The sequence below is a fragment of the Sinocyclocheilus anshuiensis genome, unplaced genomic scaffold (assembly GCF_001515605.1).
Source record: "Sinocyclocheilus anshuiensis isolate Anshui unplaced genomic scaffold, SAMN03320099.WGS_v1.1 scaffold260, whole genome shotgun sequence".
Classification (NCBI taxonomy): Eukaryota; Metazoa; Chordata; class Actinopteri; order Cypriniformes; family Cyprinidae; genus Sinocyclocheilus; species Sinocyclocheilus anshuiensis.
In genome coordinates this window covers 573,625-601,321 of record NW_015557134.1, presented here as the reverse complement: position 1 = coordinate 601,321, position 27,697 = coordinate 573,625, and the positions used below count along the sequence as shown (strand labels likewise).

The 27,697-nt window shown below is 39.0% G+C and overlaps 2 protein-coding genes across 2 annotated transcripts; both read right to left on the bottom strand.

The window, feature by feature from the left end:
* Positions 1–11,569: 11,569 nt before the first annotated feature.
* Positions 11,570–19,959, bottom strand: LOC107678013 (poly [ADP-ribose] polymerase 14-like). The gene is made up of 12 exons (XM_016473109.1): positions 17,944–19,959; positions 17,439–17,675; positions 17,056–17,265; positions 16,855–16,963; positions 16,606–16,755; positions 16,432–16,494; positions 16,152–16,334; positions 15,829–16,035; positions 15,128–15,733; positions 14,871–15,019; positions 14,581–14,755; positions 11,570–14,491 (listed from the first exon to the last, which is right to left on the bottom strand). Exons 1-12 carry the CDS (start codon positions 19,876–19,878, stop codon positions 14,211–14,213), a joined length of 4,305 nt encoding a protein of 1,434 aa, XP_016328595.1. The 5' UTR covers positions 19,879–19,959; the 3' UTR covers positions 11,570–14,210.
* LOC107677960 (poly [ADP-ribose] polymerase 14-like) lies at positions 19,890–26,875 on the bottom strand. The gene is made up of 7 exons (XM_016473039.1): positions 26,649–26,875; positions 23,483–23,601; positions 22,937–22,967; positions 21,155–21,358; positions 20,596–20,823; positions 19,963–20,129; positions 19,890–19,898 (listed from the first exon to the last, which is right to left on the bottom strand). The coding sequence occupies exons 1-7, from the start codon at positions 26,824–26,826 to the stop codon at positions 19,890–19,892; spliced, it is 936 nt and encodes a 311-aa protein (XP_016328525.1). The 5' UTR covers positions 26,827–26,875.
* Positions 26,876–27,697: the final 822 nt, after the last annotated feature.

Below are 27,697 nucleotides of genomic sequence, written 5' to 3'. Positions count from 1 at the left end.
CACACACACACACACACACACACACACACACACGATGCGCAAAACTCCGCATTTGAACAGTCAATAGCAAATACTTAAACTAGTAACAAAACATACTTACAGTCGCTGATTCAGAAGCGCCAGATTGTCATAGCAAAGTCAGAATTACCTCCTCTCCTAGGTTCATGAAACGGTCGTCCATAAAATGCATTGCTGTTCTGTTGTAAGTGATCTTAAAGATTCCTAAATGCATCTACTTTCGGAAGGCCAAATAAAGTGCTTTTGCTTTCATCTAGAAACACACAGAGTCTCCCTGACATGGCTGCTTGAACACTAACTGTGGTTACTGAAACCACGCCTTCTTTCTTTGCGTGCACATTTGGACGCATTATGCAAATATTCCCACATAGTGACCTAGATATGTGGGGGCGTGTTAGAACGAGCCGTTTTAGGGGGGTGTGGCAGAGTCTTAACTTTGATAAAGAATATCTCTTTGGTTTTGAGACTTTAGTCTTTGCAACTTCAGGGATCTTATCTATTCACGAACAGCTTGTAACACTCCAAAGTGAAAGGAAAACTTGAAATCGCATCATATGACCCCTTTTAAAACAAAGAGCAATAGAAAAAAAGTTTAAATTTAACCATTGCATTTTGTATGTAATTTACCAAATTTATTAAGACAAACAACATATATATATTAGTCATTTAGCAGACGCTTTTATCCAAAGCGACTTACAAATGAGGAAAATGGAAGCAATCAAAATCAACAGATGAGCAATGATACGCAAGTGATATTGTCATGAGTCCGGGGCCTTGGTTTCTCCCTCTCATCACCAGAGGTCGCCACCTCCCATCCTCCCGGACTCCATTCCCCAAACTCCACACACCTTTCACTTATTACACCCTCAGCTGTTCCCCATTGTCATGAACTATTTATACACCACCCTCCAGCTACTCTGTCTGTCTTATTAATTATTTGTTGAAGGTTTTGGTTGATGCAAGCACCTTCTATTGCCGTATTTGTGTCCCAGTCCTGTTCTTGTTTGAGTTGTTTTTCAGATCTTGTTTGATCTGTTTCTGTTTTGCTTAGTCTGTTTTTGTTTTGCAAATAAACCTGCATTTGGACCCAGACCCCTGTTTACACAGTGTGTTCCCTTACCGCACCGTGACAGAATAAGCCAGCAAACATGGGTCCAGCAGGGAAGTTCCTCAACATTCGCCAGGGAGACCGGTGCATTGAGGATTACACCAGGGACTTCGTTGGAGTGGCTCGCCGGTCGGCTACGGAGAAGACCTGCCTCATGGTCTTTTTCTGGGGAGGTCAAGCCGAGCCCTTCAAGTCCCTTATGCCTTACTGGCACCCCGAGGAGTCATTGGAGAAATATGTCAATCGGGCTCTGTACTTGAGAGGCTCATCCTTCAGGGTGGAGTGGCGGTGTCCACTCACAAGGCTCCAGAGGCAGCGGAGTCCGCTCACAGAGCTCCCCGAGACGGCGGAGTCCGCTCACAAGGCTCCCGAGGTGGCGGTGTCCGCTCACAAATCTCCCGAAGCGGCGGTGTCCGCTCACAAAGCTCCCGAAGCAGCTGTGTCCGCTCACTAATCTCCCGAGGTGGTGGAGTCTGCTCACAGAGCTCCCGAGACGGCGGAGTCCGCTCACAGAGCGCCCGAGGCGGCGGTGTCCACTCACAGAACTCCCGAGGCGGCGGTGTCCGCTCACAAGGTTGCTGAGGCGGCTGTGTCCACTCACAGAGCTCCCGAGGCGGCGGAGTCCACTCACAGAGCTCGCGAGGCGGCGGTGTCCGCTGACAAGGCTCCCGAGGTGGCGAAGCCCGCTGGCACTCCCTCCAAGGCGGCAGAAATCGCCTCTGGCCTTCCTGACGTGGCGGAGCCCGCTGATGTTCCCTCCGAAACAGCGGTGCCCACGCACAAGGTTCCTGAAGCGGCGGAGCACGCTGATGTTCCCTCTGAGGCAACAAGGCTCGATTCTGGCCTTCCCGAAGCGGCGTAGCCTGCTGATGTTCCCTCTGAGGCAGCGAAGCTCGTAGCCGTCCTTCTCCAAGTGGCGGACCCTGCTGACAGTTCCTCCAGCCCACCACTGCTCGTTCCAAGGTGGCAGCGCCTGATACAACTGCACCACAACTGCACCACCTGAACCACAAGCAGATCTGTCTTGGCAAGGTTGAGTTAGTGTCATCAGCATAGCAGTGATATGAAAAGCCATGTTTCTGAATGACAGAACCTAGTGATGTCATGTAGACAGAAAAGAGAAGTGGTTCAAGAACTGAGTCCTGAGGCACCCCAGTAGTTAGATGTTGTGACTTGGACACCTCGCCTCTCCAAGATACCTTGAAGGACCTATCTGAGAGGTAATATATAAACAGCCAAACATTATCTCCTTTCTTATGTTTTATATGCAGATTAAATTTTGGCTAGTGTCCTGAGGCCACAGGAAGGCGCAATGAGCAAAATAATACAGCGCATTAAACGCATTTCAATGCAATGAAATAACAACTGTCTATTTAAAAAAAGAAAAGTGCACTTTAGAAAGTGCATAACGTCTAAAGTAACATATAAATCAAATATAATTTTGTAAATTGCATAAACGATTATGAACAAATAAAAAGAGCTGAAGCGCCAAACACACAGATTGCATTTAAAAACATATTAGATGCAGTGAAATTGAATAAACCCCCACAAATTTGAGAAATAACCCTATAAAATTATTTATTCACACACGCATGAACGATTGACAGCTGCCTTTAACAGAGCCTTTACCGATTACCTCCATTGTTCAAATCATTCGGCACGGTCTTCTGTGAGTGACGTCACCTCCCAATACAAACACGCCTCAAAGTATAGTCCTATGTAGAATACATGCGCAACGCAGAGAGAGTGAAAAAGCAGACGTGGTAATTAATATTGTTATTTAAATATGACAGGCTCATAACTCGTAAGACATGGGAAATACAGTTGCAAATGGCTTTTTCATTTGAAATTTGTCAGTCACTGTGCATTCGCGAAAGTGAAAACGCAAACGGTAATGCAAGATTTGCAATTGCGTTTGGATTATGTCACAATTTATGCATCCACATATGGAAAATGCAATAGAAATTACAATTTGCAATTCCTTCTGAAAATGGTTCTGAATATTCTTCCATAATAACGTGATGAGAATTTGCCCAAAACAAATTATATTTAATGTTTAACCACTGCAGAGACATCAGAGCCAGCGGCAAATTCCAGAAGTTCTGGCCGAGGTAAGGCTGCTCTCAGCAGGTTCATGAGCACTGAACGGCTGCTGAGTCCCTGGAGCTCACATCTCCGAAAATGCTGAAGCAAGTTTTCAAATAGACGTTATCTTTATTTAACAAACCGCATATCTGAAGTCTAAAAAACTCTTAAAGTCCACGTGAACCAGAAGTTGCTGCTGACTTTATTTCAGCGTAATGACGTATTTCTAACTGAAATGGAATATTGAATAGAGGGCGGGTTTTATTTTAGCGCTCCTCCTCTCTGTCTCTCACTCATAGCAACCTAACGGTTGGCAGGTCGTGATTAAGGATGTTCTGCCCAGAGTCATCAAACTGACATCATCTGAAAAGGAATGCCATTCTAGAGTGGAAGCAAATGTTCAGATTTTGATTAAAGATTACCAATTCAAACAAATTTTTTCAGTGGGTTAACTTCAAGGCTAGCAATGTGCGCTAAGTAAATAAAGTACATTTTGATTTCATGAGGACTTTAAAACTACATTCTGTGACACAAAAACAGTATTATTTATAAAATGATAGTGGATTTGGGCATCCGCCATGACGCAGTGAAATAGTGAGAGTGATACAAATGGTGAAACAGTTAGAGGTCCGATATCACTAGAATATCACACTCCTCTCAGCCAATCAGATTCGAGGACCAGAAAGAATGTCTCAGGGTACGTATTTAACCATGGTTCCCTGAGAAGGGAACGAGACACTGTGTCCTCTAGCGGTCGCTATGGAGAACGCCGCCGGCGTGACCGGTGTCTGAAGCATACATCTAAACACGACAAAAACATTGGCTGGGGACAGCCTATGACGTCACTACCAGCACGACCACAGTATAAAAGTGCGCTGAGAGAACACGTCATCCGCTTCTTTGTCTGAAGCTTACGTCTGAGACATGGCGAAAAGAGAGTACGCAGTGTCTTGTTCCCTTCTCAGGGAACCATGGTTACATACGTAACCTGAGACGTTCCCTTCCAGGGGAACTTCAAACTGCGTTCTTTAGCGGTCGCTATGGGGAATGGTATACCCACGTTACCATGCTGAGGGGAGTTCATGCCAAGAACCAAGGCGAGCACTAAGTATCATCTTAACCAAAGCCAAGGGACTTGCCCTTAGGATGCCTCAACGGCTGTCAGTGACATTATCCCCTACGGTCAAAGGCCTCAGCTGTATGCCACAATTAACTTATCAGTTAGGGGCTAACTCGAGGAAGCCTGAGCCCAAGGCAGAGCTCAAAGGCTTGGAATCAGAACCAATGAGATTCCTTCAAGGGGATATGGCCAAATATCAAGGTAGTCACCTAAACCCATATCTTGGCCTGTCACCCAGGGGGCTACCTTCCGCTCTTAAACAAGCTGCTAGAGGATCTACAAGATATTCCAGGAGTTTGGTAGCAAACACACTTCCTAAAGAGGTGTCATAAAGGATACATAAGCAGAGTTGGGCCCAAGGTGAGAACCGGGGCCTGAGCCAACTCAGAGAAAGGGAACAAGGCTAGCATCACGTCACCCTTACCATAAGGGTTTTTAGAAAAGTGTGCAAAGGGCTTAGCATGTACACTTACCATAAACATAGATTTTAGACTAAGCTTTAAAGTGCAGAGGACTCACAAACTGAGGAAACTCACTAAACACTTGACTTGGGAGCTTGGGAGCGTGCTCACAGGTGACCCTTTACAGCAGTCGGGAGTAGCGTGCTTTAGAAGTGAAATTAGAAATTAAATTATTAAATTAAATTATTAGAAGTGGCAGTTAGCCACACTATCCCAATAGCACAATCCCTGTTAGCTGTCAGATATCTGAACATCGTTGCGGACCAAGTGCACCTATTCATGGCAACTGTGTTGCTTGCCGGCAATGGCCATTACCAACAGGATAATGTGCCATGCCACACTACCAGAATCATCGAGGAGTGGTTCGAGGAACATGATGGTGAATTTCTGTTAATGCCTTGGCCTCCAAATTCACCTAACATGAACTCAATCGAAAAGCGCTTTTGCGCTACATCACCACCACCCCGCAATGTACGGAACTGTAGGACCTACTGTTGACATTATGGTTGCAGATACCCCAGATGTAGTATCAGGTTATCATATACTGTATGTCATGATCTACACAAGTACACATGTCATAATAAAAATAAACTATGCTTCTAGCCACTGGTTGAGAGCTGTAGTTCCAACTATGCAGGCTTGCAATGCTGTTTACGGATGTTTGTTTGAATTATGGTTTTGGGAAATACCGAATCATTGATCGATGTTGATATGACAGAATTGTGCAATCCCACAGGTGGGATTATTATATTCAAGTCAAGTCACTTTTTTTATTTTGCACTTTATACAATACAGGCTGTTTCAAAGCAACTTAACAGTTATAAACAGGAAAATATTTCTGCTGTAAAGCAGCTCCAAAAAGACAAAAGTAAACACATTATTTAGCTGAAATCAGATGTTTATATGAAACTGTTTAAGTGATACTGTTATTATTATTGAAAACCACTGTCTTGCTTAATAATTCTGTGGAATACATAATTATAATTATGTATTCATTATGATTTATTTAATTGATGAATAAAAGTATTAATTTCTTTCTTTAAAACAATAAATTGTACTCACCCCAAGCATTGGAACATGGTGTATTTTAAAACAACTCTCGACTTTGTCTCTCTGAATAGGCTACTAAGGTTTATGAAGAAGTGTCACTGACGCACCCTCACAGATTACTTTTGAACACCAAGACCTGTTAGACAGGATTTCAGTGAGTCATTTGGAATGTTTCCTTGGAATTATTTTTTATAAAAAAATTTTTTTTAAAAACTTGAATTTCTACCCTATCACCACCCCCTTTAGACAACAAACATCAAGTTTCTCTGTACAAATATAAAGGAGTTTTAGTTGGTACTGCATAAAAACAGGTAATTTGATTAAATTAATCTACAAAATTGTAATTAAAGTCATCTATTATCTCATATTCTGTCTTTCATACTTATTTATTGTTTTTATTTTTATAGTGTTACAACCCACCAAACCTGTTACAACTCGTCACTCTTTGTACTTGACATTAATTTACACACGTTAACCCAGGTGAAAAAGAAATACATTTAAATTGTGCTTTTTCAGTCACGAACAGCTTGTAACACTCCAAAGAGAAAGGAAAACTTGAAATCGCATCATATGACCCCTTTAATAAAAATCTGAGAGATTTGTCCCTCCGATGAAAGAGGATTCACCAAAGATGTTCATGTTTCAAAAAGTTGAAATTGCAAAAAAACATCGCCAAAGTAATCCATTTAATACAAAAGTATTTCTAGTATACTTTTTAGAAATATATTAAAATGCAATTCAATATATTTTTATTGCACTTCAAATAAGCATGTTGGGAATACAAATGTATTAGAAACATACTACTTGAATTTCAAGTATATTTTTAATACATTTAATACTACGTCTTTTTCACTTGGGAAGGATAAGTTGTACATAAAAAAAAATAAAAAATACATTTCTCCACTATCAAATCACTAAACTTTCAAATCAAATAAAATGTCATTTCAATTAAATTCAAGTTTATTTGTATAGCGCTTTTCACGATACAAATCGTTGCATAGCAGCTGTACAATATGTGTCACACACACACTGGGAGCGCAGGAACGAGCGAGGAGACGAGGAATAAAGTAAATCAAAAAGGTTTTAATGAAGGCACGCTGGGGATCACAGGACGGGAGACATCAGGCAAACCAAAATGACACTTAACAGCAGATCGAGAACTAGGAACACTTTAAATACACATACACCAATGGGACACACCTGGGAGCAAATGAACAAATTAAATCAAAACACAGCTGGAGACGAATACACACAATGAGGACAGGAACAGGAAGGACCAAATAAGGGCAAGGACGGCACATGAGGAGCAAAACACACACACAAAACACGGACCAGAGTCTGACATAACTCCCCCCTCCCGGAAGGTGCGTCCCGTGCCGTACAACATCCAATGGGGAGGGGGGGTGGGCGCTCTGGAGGCCTCTAGGAGTAGGGTAACCAGACGGAAGGCCTCCAGGGCGACGCCCGTTCCGGGATCCCTTGCAGCTCTGGGCACCATGACGGATCTGGCAGTTCAGGGCACCATGGCGGATCTGGCAGTTCGGGGCGCCATGGTGGACCAGGGGACTCAGGCGGCCATGGCAAAGCAGCCTCCTAGGCCGCGGCCCCAGCCCCTGCCCTGGCCTCTATGGCTGGAGCCCTACTGCCCCCCCCACCAAAAAAATACTTGGGGAAGATTTCGGGCTCCGAGGCCCTCCGTGGGCCATAACTGAGGGCTGGAGCCCTCCCTGGGCTTAACTGAGGATCTGGAGCCCTCCCTGGGCTCGACAGGGAATTAGGAGCCCTCCGTGGGCTATACTCGGGAAGGGCACTTCTGACCGGAACTGGGGAACTGGATCCACTGGAACTGGAAACAGCACTCCTGGCCGAAACTGGGGAACTAGATCCCCTGTAACTGGGAATGGCACTCCTGGCCATGACTAAGGAACTGGATCCACTGGAACTGGGGACGTCACTCCTGGCCTATACGTCGGCCGAACTTGACAACGGCGCGGCCGGCACGCTTGACAGCAGGACGGTTCTCATACCGCGGGGAACAAACAGGGATAAATAAAAGAAAACAAAACATGGGAGAAAGAGCGCCGCTTACTGTTTATGGTCTGCTGTTCTGTCACACACACACACACACTGGGAGCGCAGGAACAAGCGAGGAGACGAGGAATAAAGTAAATCAAAAAGGTTTTAATGAAGGCACACTGGGGATCACAGGACGGGAGACATCAGGCAAACCAAAATGACACTTAACAGCAGACCGAGAACTAGGAACTGAGAACACTTTAAATACACAGACACCAATGGGACACACCTGGGAGCAAATGAACTAATTAATCAAAACACAGCTGAAGACGAATACACACAATGAGGACAGGAACAGGAAGGACCAAATAAAGGCAAGGACGGCACATGAGGAGCAAAACACACACAAAACACGGATCAGAGTCTGACAATATGTTTCTATAATATATTTAGTAGTAGCTTATCAATGGTGACTATGTCAGTAAATTTACATACGGATTGATATCATTTATATATAACAATTAGATGCTACCACTAAATATCTTAAATAACAATTTTCTGTACTTGATTATTACTGTACTTATTGTTATTTGAACAGAACCTTGCAGGATATAGTCTTCTCTTTAAAAGTAAATATTAAGGTTATTTTTAACCATATTCTCATGTTCAGATCAGTCTAGTAGTGTGGTAAAGTTCCAGGGGTTCCGGTGTTATGAGACTTTGAGTTTCTGTGATTTTTTGATTTTGTGGGCGAGACATACATGAATATCCATACATATCCCAGACATAAGGGAGTGTGTGTGGCCTGAAACTGGGAATTTTGATTCAGGTTAGTTTAGCCTGTGTCACCTCAACCACTGATCTATGTTATAGATCACAGAATGACAGGTATTTATGTACTGTAAGGTTACAACAGAGCAACCTGAAACTGAAACTACATTAATTTCAGTTCGTTGACCTCCTTAAGAAAGATACTAGAAGCCTCGCACATTCAATTTAGAAATGGCTGTGCACTTTAAAAATTATGTGATTCAGTTACAAAAAAATATTATGCCCACAGACATATTAACAGAGGTTTATTTTAGTTGTTACAGGCAGTGATGTATTCAACAAAAGATTACAACTAATAAAAGTCTCGTTATAAAACATTGCAAGGTACAAATTTAAATGGTTACCTGCCAACTCAGGCCGGATCCGTCTGGACGAAACGCCGATATGATACAACATTTTTACGTATACAGCTAAACGTGTCTCCGTGTGGACGGGGCCTCAGACATTTCTGCACTCTACTGCATTCTCAGCTTATTAACAGACTTAATAGCAACACATTTGTTTCAATTGACCAACTTCAACAGGCTGCCATTTGCACTTTTATAAGAACCACCCAACTGGCCCAATGATGGAATCAGATGGCGTGGGCGAAGGTATAATGCGTGTAGGTCTTTTACCTGCGCTTCTGCAATGTTCGCTTAATTTATTCGCTATTTACATGGCAGAATTTGCAAGAGCAAAGACTGAATGCTTCTCCAGAAAACTGAAATCTGCTAGTGCGTGAGGTTCAAACGAGAGAAAAGACCATCTATGAATGCCCTTATGGTTAAGGCGTCTTAAATTAGGACTACAGTACTGGGTAAAACTTAGTGGATGTAATTATACGTATCCAGCAAGGTGTCTGTTGCAAGAGTTTGTTGGAAGTAGGAAATATAATATATATTTTTTTAAATGTAAATCAGTGGGCTAGGAACATGGGATTGGAACAGGGAGGTATTGCAGAGCATATAGGATGGTTACCTATGCCATATTGGGTGATGCCTGAGTTGAAAATTGAGTTTGCTTTTCTTCAGGAAAAAGATAAGATGAAGGTGATACCAAGAATAGTGGTATATCTTAATTCAATTAATCAGAGTAGTATAATAATTTTTACAGATGGGTCTAGAGATCCATTTAATGGGAGGGCTGGGTCTGGGGTGTATGTGGAGAAACTAGGGTTGAAAATTGTTCGACGTATTTCGAATGGAAGCTCTGTTCTTACTGCTGAGTTAATGGCAATTTTATGGGCTTTATGGTGGATTGAAGAAGCCAGACCGAGAGAAGTTTTTATCTGTTCTGACTCTGCAGCAGCTCTGGAAACTTTTAAGAGCAGGAAAATCTAAAGTTCGACCTGATATTGTAAATGACATCTTGAGTGTGTTTTTTAGAGTTGGGTTTGCTTGCAATATCACTTTCTGTTGGGTGTCTGGGCATGCTGGGATGATAGGGAATGAGCAGGCAGATTATATAGCGAAGGAGAGCTTAGGAAGAGAAGGATGGGAAAAGGAAATCAAGGGTAGACATTATTTTTCTATTCAACCTAAAGTTAGGAAAATATGTTTTTGCACTTGTCCATCCCGTAGGGACTCAGTTAAACTGTGTAGATTGAGGTTGGGGCACTGTGGGTTAAACTACTTTTTGTATATAGTAGGAAAGCATATTTCTGGATTATGTGAATGTGGGAATATGGAAACTGTAGGGCATGTTTTCTTGGAATATAGGAAGAATAATATAGAAAGAAAATCACTTTTTGATAAATTGGCAGAACTTGGAGTTGAAGTGTTTTCTGTTACTTCGTTGTTTGGACACAGTGATAAGCATAAACTGATCTCTGAGGCAGTTCTTCAGTTCTTGCATAATACAGGACTGTAAATAAGAATTTAGTTCAAACTTTGACCTGTGGAGGGCAGTAATACGCCCAGTAGCGTCTACGCTGCCGGAAAGACATAAGAAGAAGAAGAAGACCATCTATGGGACAAGCCGGATTCCACCAAAGTCATTACAACAAATAGGTCATTCTGATACATGCAATGACTATACATTATGACATGTAGGCATTTTTATATTTATGTACACAATAATAATCTTTTACTTTGTAATCCTTTCATTTTTAATATTTGGCATGTTTGTGTGCTGTTGCATGTCCCTGTGTGTGTAATAAGCAGTGTACGTGCATTGGGTACCCGCTTATAGGCATTTATTACTAACACAACTTTGAAGTAAATAACAAAAATGCTGTGCCATTGACTTCAGACGAGGTTTTAGTTAGTCAATGGCACAGTCGTTTTCAGTTGCCTCAAAATAGCAACGCGCCAACAATGCACCTGAACACACCTCATTTTCAGACCAGCACATCCATGGGCAAACAGAGTGCAAGGTGCAAGTGCATTTGCTATTTAAACAACGTGGCGCTGGACATGAAAATGATAACTGCGTCGGGCTGAAACTAAAAAAACACTTGCATCGTGCTTGGTGTCGCATTGCACCAGGTGTATGATAGGGCCTTCTATCTGCCGCCTACTGCTTGCTTTTGATAAAAAGTAATCTCGATCGGGAGCAGTTAAATAATTGTAATGACACCACACAACAGAGGATTTTTGGACAAAAAAAAATTGTTTGCGATAAGCTTGGAATCAGGCCATGCCCCCTGGTCGTTCAGGGGTGCAAATCGGGCTTAAAATCGGGTTTAAATCCCCTAGTGTGTTCCAGCCTTAGTCATTTTCCATACAACTTGCTAAATCAGTGATAGACAGAAATCAAAAGATCACTGATGAAGTGCCTACTGCTCCATTCATCCAGTTTGATCTATCCTGGCCATAAATTTGAGGCATGACAGGTAGATCTGAGGTAGACATGATCTACTAGTCATAATGATTTCATGAGAGTTCATAACAAATCAAATATAACATTTTATTTGCAGGTAAGAATGCATCATGCCAATTACACAATTAAACAATTAGAAGTCAATTCAGATAGGACAATGCAATTGTGAATCACATTGTAGCCACATGGCATGACATGCAACCTTTTACCTAACTATTTCAAACAACACCAACAGCAAAGCAATCGTGTTTTAAAGAATAAACTCAACTAGTCTGTGTGCACATGTAGTAGAACAAACAACTATAAAGGGAGTTGTATGAGTACAATGTGTTTAACACAATTACACATTTGAAAATAAAAAGAAATGCACAACTGAGAGCAGGGAAACACACAGCAGTATGTGAGAGTTCTAGCGCAGAGCTCCGGAGACTCACAGACACTTTGTGAGGGTTTTCTGGTTACAGGATCCCGAGATGTTTTTTCATTTCACTTTTATATCCAGACCAGAACAAATAAATCTTACAATCTAAGATTTAAGACCTTTTGGTTTGTTAGGATCTCGTGACCCAAGGGCCATACCTGGCTGGAGAAGGGAAAACATTCTCACCAGAGACCCTGAGGAGGACACAACCCTCAGCAGCAGAGCAGAATTCTTCAAATGTTTTCAATCTTTTTCATAATATAAGTGACTGCTGTGAAATTGAGACTATTTTACCAATCGCACGGAGACCTTTAGAACGATACTAAACCTGAAGGGAAAAACAACAGATATATATCATATCTTCTCCAGATTATTTTTATTATTTTGTTGCATGGCATCTGTTTTGTTCAACTTCCTGAGGTTTGGTTTCATGGGGAGATCATTTCAGGTCTTACACATTCAAAAAACTAAAGCAAAGTATGCCAACAGTGGACCCCACACTAGAAAAGATGTACATTAAAAGTCATGGCTGTCTCTCAATAAAGTAACTGAAATTTTATGACAAATTGAAAAAGCATGACGTCTGCTTTATTTATTTCCTCTGGGGAGACAGACACCTTTAAAAGAAGGAAGAAAGCTGAAACCAGTAGTCAGATGTTTCAAATACCAACAATAAAGCACACTATCAAGTGCAAATGCAAATAAAAAATAAAAAATAAAAAAAACAACTAAGCTCTCCATCCTGATGCCCTCCAACATCTGAACTTCTCGCATGGGTAAAGAAATGTGAAGGCTGAATGTTTCTGATGTGATTTTCTATTACCAGTGAAGTGTCTGGTCTTCCAATATAATACGGCTGGTTACTACTTTGAATTTGATCAGTCTGGTAACACCAAGAAAGACAGCGTGCGTATAATCAGGTTTGAAACCTGTAAGTTATGATAGACCTTTAATTCGTCTGACTGGCCTACCTTCAACTAAGCCTACCTGCAGGTCTCTTATCGTACACTTTGAGTCTCTGTCATCATGTCATGAGGCCAACAAAGTGCACTTAGCCTGTCTTTCAACTAAACGTTGGGATGAACACCCATACTCTTTGCAGGACAAGTCTGTTTCATGTCATTCATCTTTGTTTGGCTACATATATTAAATCCATAAACAAAGAGAAGAAGGTTCGACTATTAAAGCAAATCACCACTGCAGTATAGTGGAGATCAGGGGCAGCGCTAGGGGTGGGCAAATGTTTTCAGTAAAGTCTTGAATGTTTTTATTACTATGCCTTGTATGCATCATCACTGAATTTTCAAGCGCATTCAAATCATTTCTATTAGGACCGCAGATTTGCTCTCTAATAAATAATGGATTCTTAAGTGTTGTCTGCAACACTATTTACTTCATCTCCAGCAAAGGGCCTCTGCACACAAAAAAGAAAAGCCCTGCATGAACATGCAGCGTAATTAAGCGAGTGGCTTTTCCTGATGAATATTTGTTACTGAGCCCCGTCACTGTGAAGCAACAAATATAGATATTTAATCATACTATGCTCTTTCTAGGACACACGCATTTAGAGCAAGTAAATTAATGATTTGGTTAGCACAGTCATGGCAGAATTTTCCTCGTGTCAGGGCAACAATTCATGAATTCAATAAACAAGATGTAACATTTATAAACCAATGTAACATTTAAACATATATTTTTGTATCCAGTGTATTCTGAAACATGGATGTCTCTGAGCTAAAATTTTAAGAACAAAAAAGTATATTTACTGTTCACATAAACACAAATCTCAAAAAATGTCATTCTAGCAGTTAACTGCAACATTATGTGATGCAGTGTAATTAGTAACATTAAATGAGGTTTATTTGAAATGATTAAAGTAGGTTTCAAAGAATGCTTTATGTGCTAAATGGTATTTCAGTCAAGACTTTTGCTAAATTTAATGTTACTTAATTTCATTTTAATCAGATGTGGTCTTACAGTGGTCTTTCACTCCACTGTAAAACAGAAATGCTCAGCTTGAACCCATTTTCTTTAGTAGGCTTTTACTCAATATGTTAAATTAGCAGGATAAAAATAAACTGTTGCTGATTAACCCTATAAGGTTAGAAGAGAACCGTAAGATTAAACCACAAAAGTAGGAGGTTTACGGTTCTCTCATATTAATTTTTTTTTATTTACACAGCAAAGATTATTCTATCATTTTCTGTAATTCCTGCTTGTAAACATTTTATATTGTTTTCAGCTTCATCAAAATAGCAACAAAAACACTAACTGACAGAAATTGAGATCTCATAATAATTACTGGAAAGTGATTAGGTATTCTGGGTAAGCCTGTACATCGTTGAAGATCACAAACATGGTTGGGTTGTTCATGTTGTCAGTCACACTGTTATAGAGATCAGCACTATTGGAGCTCTTCGCAGGGGGAACAGGAAGGCCTTGTTTTCCTTGAGTGAAATCTCCAACAAGCACCCTGGCGAAGTACATGCGTTTGTGTCCGTTGATATCAGGTTTAGAGTAGCCTTGGGCTGAGTATTTTGGGTCCACAGCAAAATATGAACCATTCCCATACATGGTTCCTAAAAACAGAATAAGAGTAATACATTATTGATTTAAAAGACAAATGGATACAAGCACAAATAAAGTTTATACTGAATTTGACTGATACCATGCATGCCAGCGAAGCTGCGATTGAAGCCGTGATTGTTGATCTGATCTGTCTTATCAGGGCCAGTGCCGTGGAAGAGACGCTTTTCATTTTTCGTGTGTTTGTTTTTGTCTTCCAGTTCCTCCTTTTTGATCATGTAGTTTCTCCAAAGTGCACTGTTTTGGACTCTTTCAATCTACAGACAAATAACAATTAACAAAACAGTATTACACCATTGTACTAAATTTAGACAACAGAACTTTTTAAAACTATTAAATACACATTGCTCCTCCCTCTCAGTATGGTCTTACTGTAATGATACTGTTACTGGATAGTCCGGTGCTTGTGAACTCTTTCTCCACTTCTGCATATTTTTTTGAGCCTGCTGTGAGTTTTACAAGAACAACCGACTGTCCTTTCATGTCCTCCCAGTCTGAAGGCAAAGATCTTTGAGCTGCAACTGTGGACAAAAATATGACCCCAAAGTAATCTTTGATGGCCTTCAAACAGACAATTTTATCCAGCTAATGACTAATTTTTCTGTTTTTTATTACTAAAATCATCTCACCTTCCAGATCTACTCTGTTCAGCTCAATCCTTAGACTCCCTTTTGTGGCCACTTTGCGAACTAAATCGGCTTCATATTCAACATTATTAATCTTGATTTTCACTGAAGGCTGTTTCTTCTGAAAGGCCTGTTCCAGGTCATAATTGGTCAATATATCAAAGTTTTTGATGCTCCGGCCATTTTCCTGATATTGCCACTGAACCACACTGCTAATGAAAAAAGCCTCACGCCTTCGGTTTTCATTCCTTTCCACCTTTCTGATCATGTCCCGAATACGACTCTCTGCAGTGTGAACGTCTCTTGTCAGACCCTCCAGTGTGATGACAGAGTCTCGGCCTTTCTTCTCAAGCCGGACACTGACTGTGAGCTCCCTCTGCATGGCGTTCAGCGTTTCTCCATCCTCCTTGGTGAAATGAGTAATGGCTGGATCATGGAATGGGATAGTCACATGCTCCCGTAATATCATGCTGTTGATCATGTCCTTGCCTTCACTCAAGTCCTCTGGTGTCTCCCCACACAGCTGAAACACCGCTGGCTCAATTTCTTCACCAACAACTACAAACTCTTCATTTGCAGGAGAGTCTGAATTTCCCAACGAGAAGAAGTCTACAGGTTTAATAGAAATAAAAGAGGGATCAATTATTGTTTATTAAACTTATTCACATGAAAAGATGAAAAGAGCATTGTATTTATTTACTGACCTTTAATTTTGGTAAGCAGACCTTTTTCCTCCTCTACTTTCTCACCAGTTCTTCTGATCATGCTTTGGTGGAAGTCTGCCACCATGTTTGTCTGGAATATAAGAAACTTCAAAAGCCTTACATGCACCGGTTTCTTTTTCTTTACAAAGTCGACAACTGCATCAACCATTGCATCTGCAACATCCGCTGGATTTGCACCTCCCTGACCTAAAAGGTTTAGAGACATATTTACCCCCAAAAAAGTACAAATAAATAAACAAATACATCATCAATATACTGCAACCACTAGGTGTAGAAAAGTAAGAATGCACAAAGCATCTTACCAGTGCCAAGAGCTGGGAAGGCAACAGAAGTAATCTTCCGTGACTCACATAACTTCAGAACAGACAAAACAACATCCTTGATGTCAGATGGACTATTGCGTCCAATAACATGGATGATGTTTCCACATGGAAGCTGCCCGGATGAGGTCACAATCTCTGTTTGCTGTATAGTTGATGATCCCACTATTGGAAAAACATGTATACCTATAGCATCTTAAGCTTAATAGATCTCTGTTTCAGTATAAATTAGAATAAATGGCTAATTTGAAAGTATACAAACCCATCTGTAAACATTCTTGTTCAACTTGCACTCCAGCAGCATCTAAAATGGCCTTGGATACTCCTAGATTACAAATAAAAAGTGCACTTACATTGTACTGTAATTCTCTTTGAATGTGAAATAAATTTTAAATGGAACCAAAATAAGTAATCATGTATGTAAAGTTGTATTGACCTGCTTTCAGTGAAAATGTCTGATTTGAGGAGTTGACAATGGCATCAGTTTTTTCTTTAGTTATGTCTCCTGATGAAACCTCCAGAGTCACCTGATCCAGCTGCATAGTGTGCACCCCAAGAGAGGGAGAGGAGACTTTGCCAATGACCCCTAATTATAAGAAAATAATATATTCATAATAATGTTCAATATGCTTTCTGTAAACAGAAAAAAAATGAGTGTAATGGACTTCAGATAAGAAAGTTTTACCAGAGGTCTGAGCTGATTTGGCAAAAAGATTCATTTTAGGCATGAGATGTCGATGTGCTCCTTTTATGATGGGACCCTGAATCCCATGTCTAAAGATGCTAGTAAAGCACTAATAGATAAAGCACAGAAATATACAAGATAACATTAACATGAGCAAATATGGTAGAATATCTAAATTCAATCAAAATTTCTTTCACTCACCTCTATACTCTCCTTGTCAGAAGGGTGTACAATCACAGTTACCTCTTGAAGGTTTGTGAAATTAAATTTCTGGACTTCTGTCAGCATGATTCTGGCCACCAAATCTTTAGGAAAGCCAAGATTCCCAGTCCCAATTGCTGGGAAGGAGATTGAAGCCATTCCTTGCGTTTCTGCTGTTCTCAGACAATCTCTAATGATCTGAATGAGTACCTTTTAAAATATAGATAAATACATCTATTATCTATCTATTATCTTTTAAGAAAGTACCATCTAAATATGTTACATATGGGACACATTTGCATTATCCAATTTAAATTCAACAAAAATTATTAATCGAAAAACAAGGATACATTTGATTGAGGTTGATTAAATGTATGTCTCACCTTATCTGCTGAGTTTTGTCCACCATGCCAAAATGGGCAAACAACATGGAGGACCTTGGAACATTTCAGTTTATAACCATCTGTGATGACCATTTCACCATAATTCACATTGTTTGAGTGAGCAGCTCTGGTGATTTCTGACTGGAGCTGATGACCAGCAGTCTGTAGGAGTGCTTTTGAGACGGCACCTTTACTGAGGTCCAAGTCCTCCGATATAGTGTTTACAATGACATCGGCCTGCAGAAGAAACAAATGATACACTTGTAAAGGGAGAGGAATTTTTCAAGTGTAATATCATAAGAAGGGTTGTTTCTCTGGTAGATATTTCTTGTATTAAGGTTTTTAGGATTCTTTTTACTGGCATTCAGTCAATAAATAGATTTTAGCAAATGGCTGCAATATAACAAAGAGTGAAAAATTGAAGGGGGTCTGAATACTTTCCGTACCCACTGTAAATAACTATCTTTATGTTTCTATAATAACAAGTAATCTTAGATTCACTTACACTCGCATCCTGGATGTTCCCTTTGCTCAGAATGATTTTTAGTCCCTCTTGTGTAGTTTTGGTCTTAAGAACACTCAATCCTTCAGATATATCTGGTCTGCCACCATAGCTGGAAGTTTCTCTTCTCCAGTGTGCTTCGTCTTCAAAGTCTCTATTACCACGAACTTTGACAACTTCAAAATCTTGGTCTATTTGACCATAGTTTCCACGACTATTTAAACGATAGCCTTGTCCATAGCCACTATGCCCATGGGGTTTGGCTTGATAAGGGAAAGTCATTTTGGGGTTATAAGCAGCAAACTCCTTTCTGACAGCTTGAGTCATGGCATTCACAGTACTGCCATTATTGTCAACCAAGTGAATTTCAGTTAATGTGCTATTGGAGCCTCTGTGGTTATGATATTTGATGTACTCACACACCTCCTTAGCTATCGATTCAGTGCAAAGATCAAGAGGACAACCAAATACCCCTGAGCTAATAACTGGAATTGCAATAGAGGAGCAGTTTCTGCTTGACGCCTGGTTCAGACTTTCCCTCACAGCACGTTTTAGGCATTGAACAGTGGTGCGTCTGTCTGAATCGTTGAAGCGAGGTCCAACAGCGTGCACTACATATTTACAGGGAAGACGACCAGCATCAGTGATGATAGCTTCTCCAGGCTTCAGAGCCCCATTTGCTTTTGTGTGTTGGTCACAGGTTTGCTGCAGACTTGGTCCAGCAGATTGGAGAAGTGCTAAAGCTACACCACCAATGTGCTTCAGATCTTCATTAGCAGCATTGACCACAGCATCAACATTGATCTTGCAAATATCCACCTTCCTGACAGTAACAGTTACTCCACCTGGCATCTGAACCTCACAAGAGACCTGACCAATATCTTCAAAACTACCTTCAGTAAATGCATCTTCCTCCTCTTCCAGCAAATCATCTTCTTGAAGAACCACCACAAATCTTTTTTCCTTCAACAGCATTAAAAGCATCATTTTACCCTGCTCCATGAAGTACTTCTTTGCTCCTGCCTTTTTAATTATCAGTGTGTCTGTGTAGAGAGCATCTGCCAACCTTTTAAGCAGAGTCATAGCTGGCTGAACAAATGTACGCTGTCCAGACAGTTTGATCCAGGGTCTCTTTGAATCAAAACGGACTTTCACCTCATCAGACTTAATAAAATGCTGGCAGTCTTGTGATTTTCGGACTTTTATGAATTCAACCGCGGCATGTGATTTGACACGAACCGTTTCTTCAATTCTAGTGTGTTTCTCAATGAAACATCCTAAGTTCTCACTGACCTCCATCACCGGTTCTCTGAATCCAGTCACCATTACTTTGTCTTTCTGTTTAGATAAATGTATAATCACAGATGTCTTTTTGGAAGTATTGAACAATTCGTGCAATTGCTTTTTGAGATCCTGCCACGCTGGCATTTGAAGGACACCCTGATCTTCTACAGTGAGGTCTTTGGTTGTGAGAACTGTATTCACCCTCTTCTCTGCCTCAGCAAGTGCTCTTTCTGTACTTCCAACCACAACAACATCTCCATTTTCGATTGTGTAGACAGCAGTTATTCCATGAGATATGAAGAGATCTATGGACATTTCATTACAATCCATTGATCTCAGGAACTCCAGGATTGAACAGTTAATCTGTAGGTGCTTCTGTTTCATATTTATATTCTTCTCAAGGACCCAGTTCTTGAAAATGAGAATTTCTGTATGAAGACCTGATAAATCTAATCTGTTAAAGTTTTTGTTGTAGTCAATGTGCAGGTCTGGAGAAACAGCACTTTTCAGGCCATCTTGTTCAAGCAGGGAGTACATGGCAGGAGAAATCTCCATGTACTCTGTCACACTGTTCTTCTCTCTCTCAATTTGTTTTGTTGCTCTCTCTAAAATTTTCTCCATTATTGATTTCAATCCAATTATCTCATGGGTCATTCCTGCCAATGTCAACACCCCTTTAGGGGCATCCAAATCTATGAAAACCTGATCTTTCACTAATTCCTTAACATCACTCTCCACTTTGAACTCCCTGATGGCAGGATGTACACTGACTGTAATGGGTTCAGCCAGCTTCAAATGTGGTCTTTTGCCACCATATAAGACAGTTTCAAGTGATTTGAAGTAGGGATATATCTTGACTGGAACATCACAGATGTTATTCTCTTGCTTAAAAACTCTCTCTTTGGCTGAAAAGAAAGCAATATGTCAGCATAGTGAATCAATGCACTGATGTCAGCCCTCTACGAACACCTTGGCAATTGAATGAAACAAAGCGACGGCGAGGCGTGCGCTTCACACTAGAGTTTACGGTACGTTAAATACAGGTGCGCTGCACATCCAGATGAACTGAAAAACAGCACAGATCGCTTGGCGGAGAGTGAAACTCTGAAGCGCTCAGTCAGAGAGTGTTCGGCGAGAGAAAATATATCTGAGCTAAACTTATACTTAGCCTCCAACTCACACTGGCGAGTAAAATCTGAGAATTTATTAGCAATTGGCTAATATTAGACATCATTTAGTCGCCCAGAGTAAGATTTAGTCGCATATGCGAGTGATTTACTCGCAATGTAGAGGGTTGGATGTTGACAAGTTTTACTTAGTCTAGTCTTAACTGTAATAGCAAAGAATATCAGCAACTGCAAATGTATTTACCTTCTTCCTCCTTAAAAATAATTATGGCTGCTTGTTCTGATGGAATTGTGATAACTTCCTCTACTGGACCGCCCCATTTCTCAAAATACAGTTCCAGCAGCATCTTGGTAGCCTCAGCTGGAAGATCCTCCACCCGCACACATGTGCTTCTCTCCAGTGCACGGGCCCTCAGATTATTCTTCTTGAATTTTTCATGTGTCCTGCTGTCCTCAAGGAACTTTTCTGCAGCTGTGAAGTTACATTTTTTTTTTTACAAAATTAAATTTTACTGAAAGTGCCAAACACATTTAATCAAGCCATAATAACAACATACAACTATATATACAAGCAAAATATTAAAGGTATCATGTTAAAAAAAAAGAAATAATAATAATTTTCAGCCATACAAACTTAAATACAATACTTTCTCCAGTCCAAAAAAGACCATCACGTAAACCCCAAGTGTTATGTTATCAAGATTAAACTAAATTAATTTAATTTAAATTAAAAAATGACTAAGTAAAATATGTTTAAATTATGATAAAAAATATATACATGTATATTTTATAGGATAACTTACCACTAGGATTTTTAAAAGTCACAACTGCTTTTCTTAATTCTGGTATTAATTCCATGCTAAAGTCATTTTCAGAAAGACTGCTTATGATCTCTACCAAAAGAGTCAAAACTTCTTGTTTAATATCATCTGGAAGGTTCTCCAGGACCACAGCACTTGACTCTTGAGGCTTCTTCACATCCACATCAGTCTGCAGGGCACTTTGAGCTTTAGGAAAAATAAAAGTGACACATATTTTATTCAATCTCAATGCTAAATATTTTTTTGTATAAAGTCAGCTAGCAGTGTCAGCTACAGATAACAAACAAAATAATATTTTGTATCAATTATTAACAACATAACGCTTGACTGACTAATATTCCACAGTCTGTTCGGAAACCATAGGCTCTCAAGCCATATATGGTTCTTTCAGTGAGTGGGTTGACATAAGAAAAAAAAACAACAACAACAATATTTTAAACTTTTTTCCCTCAATAATCAAAGCTAGTGAGTCGATTTAATTAAAAATCCATATATTACATATTTTAGAATATTACTTAATTCTTGATCAATACTTGATCAATGCCCATTCGTCATGTATAATACACCAACCAATCATGATCTGGCACAAGAAGTTCAAATTTTATTGGACAATAATGTGAAGTGGAGTGGTCATTTCCCATTCTTATTCATAAATTGTTTGAAAATGGCATGGGACAGACAAGCTTACATTTGTGGAGCGATCTGGATATGCGGTTTGTCTCATTTTATAAATCAAATTACATCGCTGACAAAATGGATGCTAAATGACTACAAACGCACTGCACAAATACTTGCAGCACCAAAGGTCGCAATAATGGTAATCAGTAATCAATTCACTATATGATACACACGTTCACTATTTCATGAAACTATCATGGTTAATGAAGCCCAAGTGCCACCTACAAGCCTATTATGTGAAGGAACATAATAGGCCTGGCGAAATGGTGACGGGAAAGGACTTTATTATATTACTATTTTGGATAATTATGCAGAATTTGGCTGGCGAAATGGTGACGGGAAAGGACTTTATTATATTACTATTTTGGATAATTATGCAGAATTTGGCTGGCGAAATGGTGACGGGAAAGGACTTTATTATATTACTATTTTTGATAATTATGCAGAATTATGGAAGTGTCTTATGCTCATCAAGCCTGTATTTATTTGATCAAAAATACAGAAAAAAACTGTAATATTGTGAAATATTAGTACAATTTAAAAGGATGTTTTTCTATTTTCATATACTTTAAAATATCATTTATTTCTGTGATGCAAAGCTGAATTTTCAGCATCATTACTCCAGTCTTCTGTGCATGATCCTTCAGAAATCATTCTAATATGCTGATATATTATGTTGAAAACAGTTGTGGTGCTTTTTTTATTTAAATTTGTATTTATTTATTTATTTATTTATTTATTTATTTTTGGAACCTGTGATACTTTTTTGGGGTTCATTGATAAATAAAAAGATAAAAAGAACAGCATTTATTCAAAATAGAGATGTTTTCTAACAATATCAATCTTTACTATCACTGTATCTATAAATTTAACAAATCCTTGCTGAATAAATTTTACACTGCCCCTATTTTTCATCTGAGCCCCTGCCCCTGAGGAACTCTCTGCACATCCCTGTACATAACTTATATATTTACCATCAAAAATGAATGTTAATTAGTACTTCCGCAATAACATTACAAAAACGTAACCAATAAAAATTACATATACGTAAGCAGCCAGAGACCAAAGTCCAGATGATTTACTTACGTGGTTCCTGATATCCACATGCCTGCTCTGTCTGAAATAAAACAAACGTAAAGCATTTACAATTATGTAAATGGAGAACTAAACAAGTAGGTTTAGTTAACTGGTCTCTCTACTCCAGCCTTTTCAACATTATGGAGAAATGACAACCATCTTCTTAGAGAAACTCTAAAATACAAATATATCGCAACCATAAAACTGAATTAATATTCTTATGATAGACCAGGGGTGCCCAAACTCGGTCCTGGAGGGCCGGTGTCCTGCAGAGTTTAGCTCCAACTTGCCTCAACACACCTGCCTTTAAGTGTCTAGTATGCCTAGTAAGAGCTTGATTATCTGGTTCAGGTGTGTTTAATTGGGGTTGGAGCTAAACTCTTCTGGACACTGGCCCTCCAGGACCGAGTTTGGACACCCCTGTGATAGACCATTCTGTTCATTTATAGTGACTTCATGCAATCTAAAGGGTTTGATTTACAGAGCCACTCATCTGAGGTTTGATTGTAAAAGCATTGTGGTCCTAATTCTGCATTTTGTAACAAGTCTACTCACTTGTTGTCCAGCGCTGTCTGCCTGTTCCTCTGCATCACTGGGTTTGTACACTTTCAACTTGATTTTCTGATTGTCAGTGGTAATAATGTGTTCTGCCTTTGAGAGCACGCTATCTTGGACTTAAACACAAACAATCACACTTAGTCAGATACATCACACAACTTAGAAAACATCACAGTAAGCTATACTGTATATCATGTTACGTGATATTAGCGGATGTGATTATAATGTGATGATTAACAATGATGTGACATTGGCCTATGAGCTCAAAATTCTTCTAGTATGTCCCACATGTTTGGAAATGCTTTGACATGAGTGACAGGTATTGTTTTATCAGTTAATTGCAGAGTCTGCACAAGTACATAACTGCGACTTTAAATTATTTCTGCAAAATTTATTGTAATTCTTGATGTTTATGTATGTTTATGCTGCATGACTTTTAAGTGTTTTAAAGAATGGGATTTGAACATTTGAGTCGCTTGCAGAGACCAGAGTTGCCATGGAAACATGTGAACAACAGAGAGAAGCAGCAAAACATGTCTCTCGCGGTTGTTTGTACTGCTTACAGGTAAATTTATTCGCCAAAATCACATAAATAATACACCAAGTTTTTCTTATCACGTAACTTCTAAATGTATTTCTTTCAAATATTTACTTTATAGTTTATACTTTATATATTTTTTAGCAGAGGTAACTCTAGATTGAGTTCTTCTTTATGAAAGTTTGGGCTTTTTAACAACTTTATGTACAGAAGAGGGTTTTGTATTTATAGTTTTGAAAAGGTTTTCTTCGTAATTTGTCTGAAAGGCTGATTTATTTATCCCGGATTTATTTATTTAAATGGAACACATGAAATTTGATCGTGTCAACATGCACTGTTTGTCCATGTTAATGCGACAACATACACAGCAGCCAATGAAATTACTGTATTTGGGACTATATCTGGATATGTGACGATTTTACATTGGTATATAAATCAGACATCACGTTTATTAATGAAGGACGTCTTAAATGGTAAACTGGTATTCAAGTATGCAAACATCAGATGTTCTATTTGTTCATGAGGGATAATGCATTGGTACATGTGATGTCAGTCTTATGTCATCATTTGTCATGGCCTTTGTAGTTGTTTAGTTCAACGATCAGGTAGAAAAGTCTTAACTTACACTGTAATATTAGTTAATTTACTCTAACACAGTAAAGCTATGCCGCAGTGAACTAAAGAAAGAATTATTGTGTGGGTAAATCTAGAGGTATATTTGCTTTTAAAAGTTGAGTTGAGAGACATGTTCAAATTCATTGTCTTAAGGAGGCAAAACTGTGCGTCTTTACACGTACCAAAGAAACACAGCGATAACTGATGCCTTAAAGGGATAGTTCACCCAAAAATGAAAAGTTGATGTTTATCTGCTTACCCCCAGGGCATCCAAGATGTAGGTGACTTGCACCCCCAACCGAAAGCAACTTCCCGCGCCCGATAAACAGATAAACATCAAATTTTAATTTTTGGGTGAACTATCCCTTTAACACAGCGAGAATGTGCTACACATACAAAAGAAACACAAATTCACCGCATTAACTGTGCATGTTGACACGGTCAAATTTCACATGTTCTGTTTAAAGACATTTGGCCCCATCTGCCTTCCATAAAAGTGTGGCCTCTACATAATCGTTGACATCATAAATTAAGATAAACCTTAAACCGGTAGGCTATTGCTTGGTAAACAAATTTGATAATAACTGTTCTGTGATTTCAGGAGAGAGATACAACAGAGAGAAGCTACAAGTGGTTTCTTAAAAGAAGAGCTGACATAAACAGACGAAATGAGGAAGCTCCTTTAAAAATCTATGCATTTTTCCCCACAATATATTTCACCTATATCAATATGCATCTGTTACAAAATTAAATTTAAATATATTACATATTATATGATTAAATGATGAGTTACGTGCAAGTAATTGATATATTGTTTAAAGTAATTTAATACAGACAATTTATACAAAAAATTGGGTGCTGTTCTTATGAGATTCACCAAATGGTGAGAAAAAAAATTTGATTTTGTATGTTAAAATGCTTGCTCCTGTCCCAGCTTAATATGCCGCATCAATTAGTAAAGAAATTAATTAATAATAATTCATGATTTGATCTTGAAATTACACACTTCACCTTTAGATATAAAGACACATCTCTTGTACACTTGACCCTCTAACACTGGAACTCTCTATTCTATTTCTATTCTATCTGCTTGTTTTCTTTTTAACTATTATGAAAAAAAAATAACAATAATAACTTGGCCCTCTAACACTACCTCTATCTATTCTATCTTATTTCTATCTACTTTTTATTATTTTTATTTATTATTTTTTAAAAACTCGCTATGTGTGCTGTGTTAGACTAACTGGGACCTGTCACAATACTTATATATTGTTGCTCTTTTGATTTTTTGATTGCTTCTATTGCCCTCTTTTGTAAGTCGCTTTGGATAAAGGCATCTGCTAAATTATTAAATGTAAATGTAAATGATAAATATTTAACAAGGCCTTGACGTCTAAACATAATTAAGGGGCACTGTATGAGCAGTAATAAATGAATACGTAAACATACAAATGTAAACTATTATCTTACATATTTTTTTTGTATATATATTTTTTATTAAATTGCATTTATTTTAATATGTATCAAAAATATAGTTTTTGTCACACTTTATTTTAATGTGTCATACATTTTACATGTATTTTAAGGTGTCCTTGTTACAGTGATTGCTGCAACATTTAAAACAATACATGTAGTATTATTATAGTAACTACATGTAACAAGGACGCATTAAAATAGTGTTATCACTGTTTTTATTGTTTTCATATTATTATTTTTTTATGTATTTATTTATTCTAAGGGCTTGTTTCTTAATGTAGCCTTAATAAAACCTGGCATTGTTTTGTCACGTATATAATGTTTACCTTTGTCCAACTTTGCCACTGGCCCGCTGGCCTTGTTGGTTGGTTATGATAGACCAATTTGAACGTTAAAATTCACCGATTATATAAGTGCTAACTTCGCGAGAGTTTGTCGCACTTTGTATTTGATCCCGAAATTACCTTAGGTGTCTGGAAATCTTGATAACAAAAACTCTGTTTGTCAACATATGCTTTTGTGTTCAGCGCTTACTGTCCGGTGTTTTGAACAGAATCGTAGCGGATCGGCTTCCGTCATTATATTGCACGACGCAGTCTCCTCCTTGAGATTTCTTCTTACTCTGGAAGTAAATCTGAAGTTTATTTTTCACACTTTTAGCGTGTTCAGGCCCCCAGTCTCCCTCTACAATGATGGGATAATATTCGTCCATCGCGATCCTTCTGAACAAATAGGAAATGACTTACGAGTCAGAGTTTATATAGTTGATCACGCCCTCACTTTCACTTTCGTTTCTGCATAAATTTACCGTGAAACTGAGAGTGTGGTCTGTTTTTAACTTGGGCACGATAGCAGTGCGATTATTTATAAAAACAGCTGATAAGTAGGCCTAAAACAAAATAATTATATTCCGCACTCGTAGCTACTGTTAAACAGTCTGCCGCCTCCAAGTTAGGCTAACCTGGAAACTCGTATAGGCCTACCTCCAAATCGGGCATTTGTTATGCAACATGTCACGGATTCAAGTCGGATACACAACGAGCGAGGACATTGCCTAAACCATCCAAAAAAATTATAAACAACAAATCCAAATAACTACATCTGTTGGCATATTAAATGAAATTATTTATAGGGTGAATTCGGGTAATCTGGGACACCTAAGCTCCAGTGTTAGGTGTGGCATGTCTCCTCTGGGTATAATATCAACATTCTTTCTTCTGGTGTGGTTAGAAAACATCTTAGGGATTTCAGAAAAGTCTAATGTGTTGATCTAATGTGTTAGATAGATATCGAAATAAATCGCAGAAGTCAAAATTGCAAAAAATGTCCCAGATTACCCGAATTCACCCTACGTGGTATCACCAGGGGCGGAGCCAGACATTATAAACATTCGGGGCTTAGCCCAAATGTTATCCCCTAAAATTTACTTCCAGATGAATTCTTCAAACAGTGGTACAAGAGAATGTGGTGCTGGTCCTTCAAGAGTCACTCACAACTTATCTGTCCATAATAAAGCCTATAAAAAAATCTTAATGTATTTCACAATACTTCAGCATGTTATCCTTATTAAGTGAGGGTCATTT

Excerpts from the sequence above, each read along its gene's own strand:
- LOC107678013 (XM_016473109.1), bottom strand. The coding sequence starts at position 19,878 with ATGACCCATGAGATAATTGGATTGAAATCAATAATGGAGAAAATTTTA. Across the intron at positions 14,756-14,870 it reads CCAGTAACAGTATCATTACA|ATTGAAAGAGTCCAAAACAG; the intron begins GTAAGACCATAC and ends ATTTGTCTGTAG. Across the intron at positions 14,492-14,580 it reads CAGCTTCGCTGGCATGCATG|GAACCATGTATGGGAATGGT; the intron begins GTATCAGTCAAA and ends TTCTGTTTTTAG.
- LOC107677960 (XM_016473039.1), bottom strand. The coding sequence starts at position 26,826 with ATGGACGAATATTATCCCATCATTGTAGAGGGAGACTGGGGGCCTGAA. Across the intron at positions 23,602-26,648 it reads TCTGTTCAAAACACCGGACA|TCCAAGATAGCGTGCTCTCA; the intron begins GTAAGCGCTGAA and ends TTTGTGTTTAAG. Across the intron at positions 21,359-22,936 it reads ATGTGGATATCAGGAACCAC|CTCAAAGTGCCCTGCAGACT; the intron begins GTAAGTAAATCA and ends TTTTTCCTAAAG.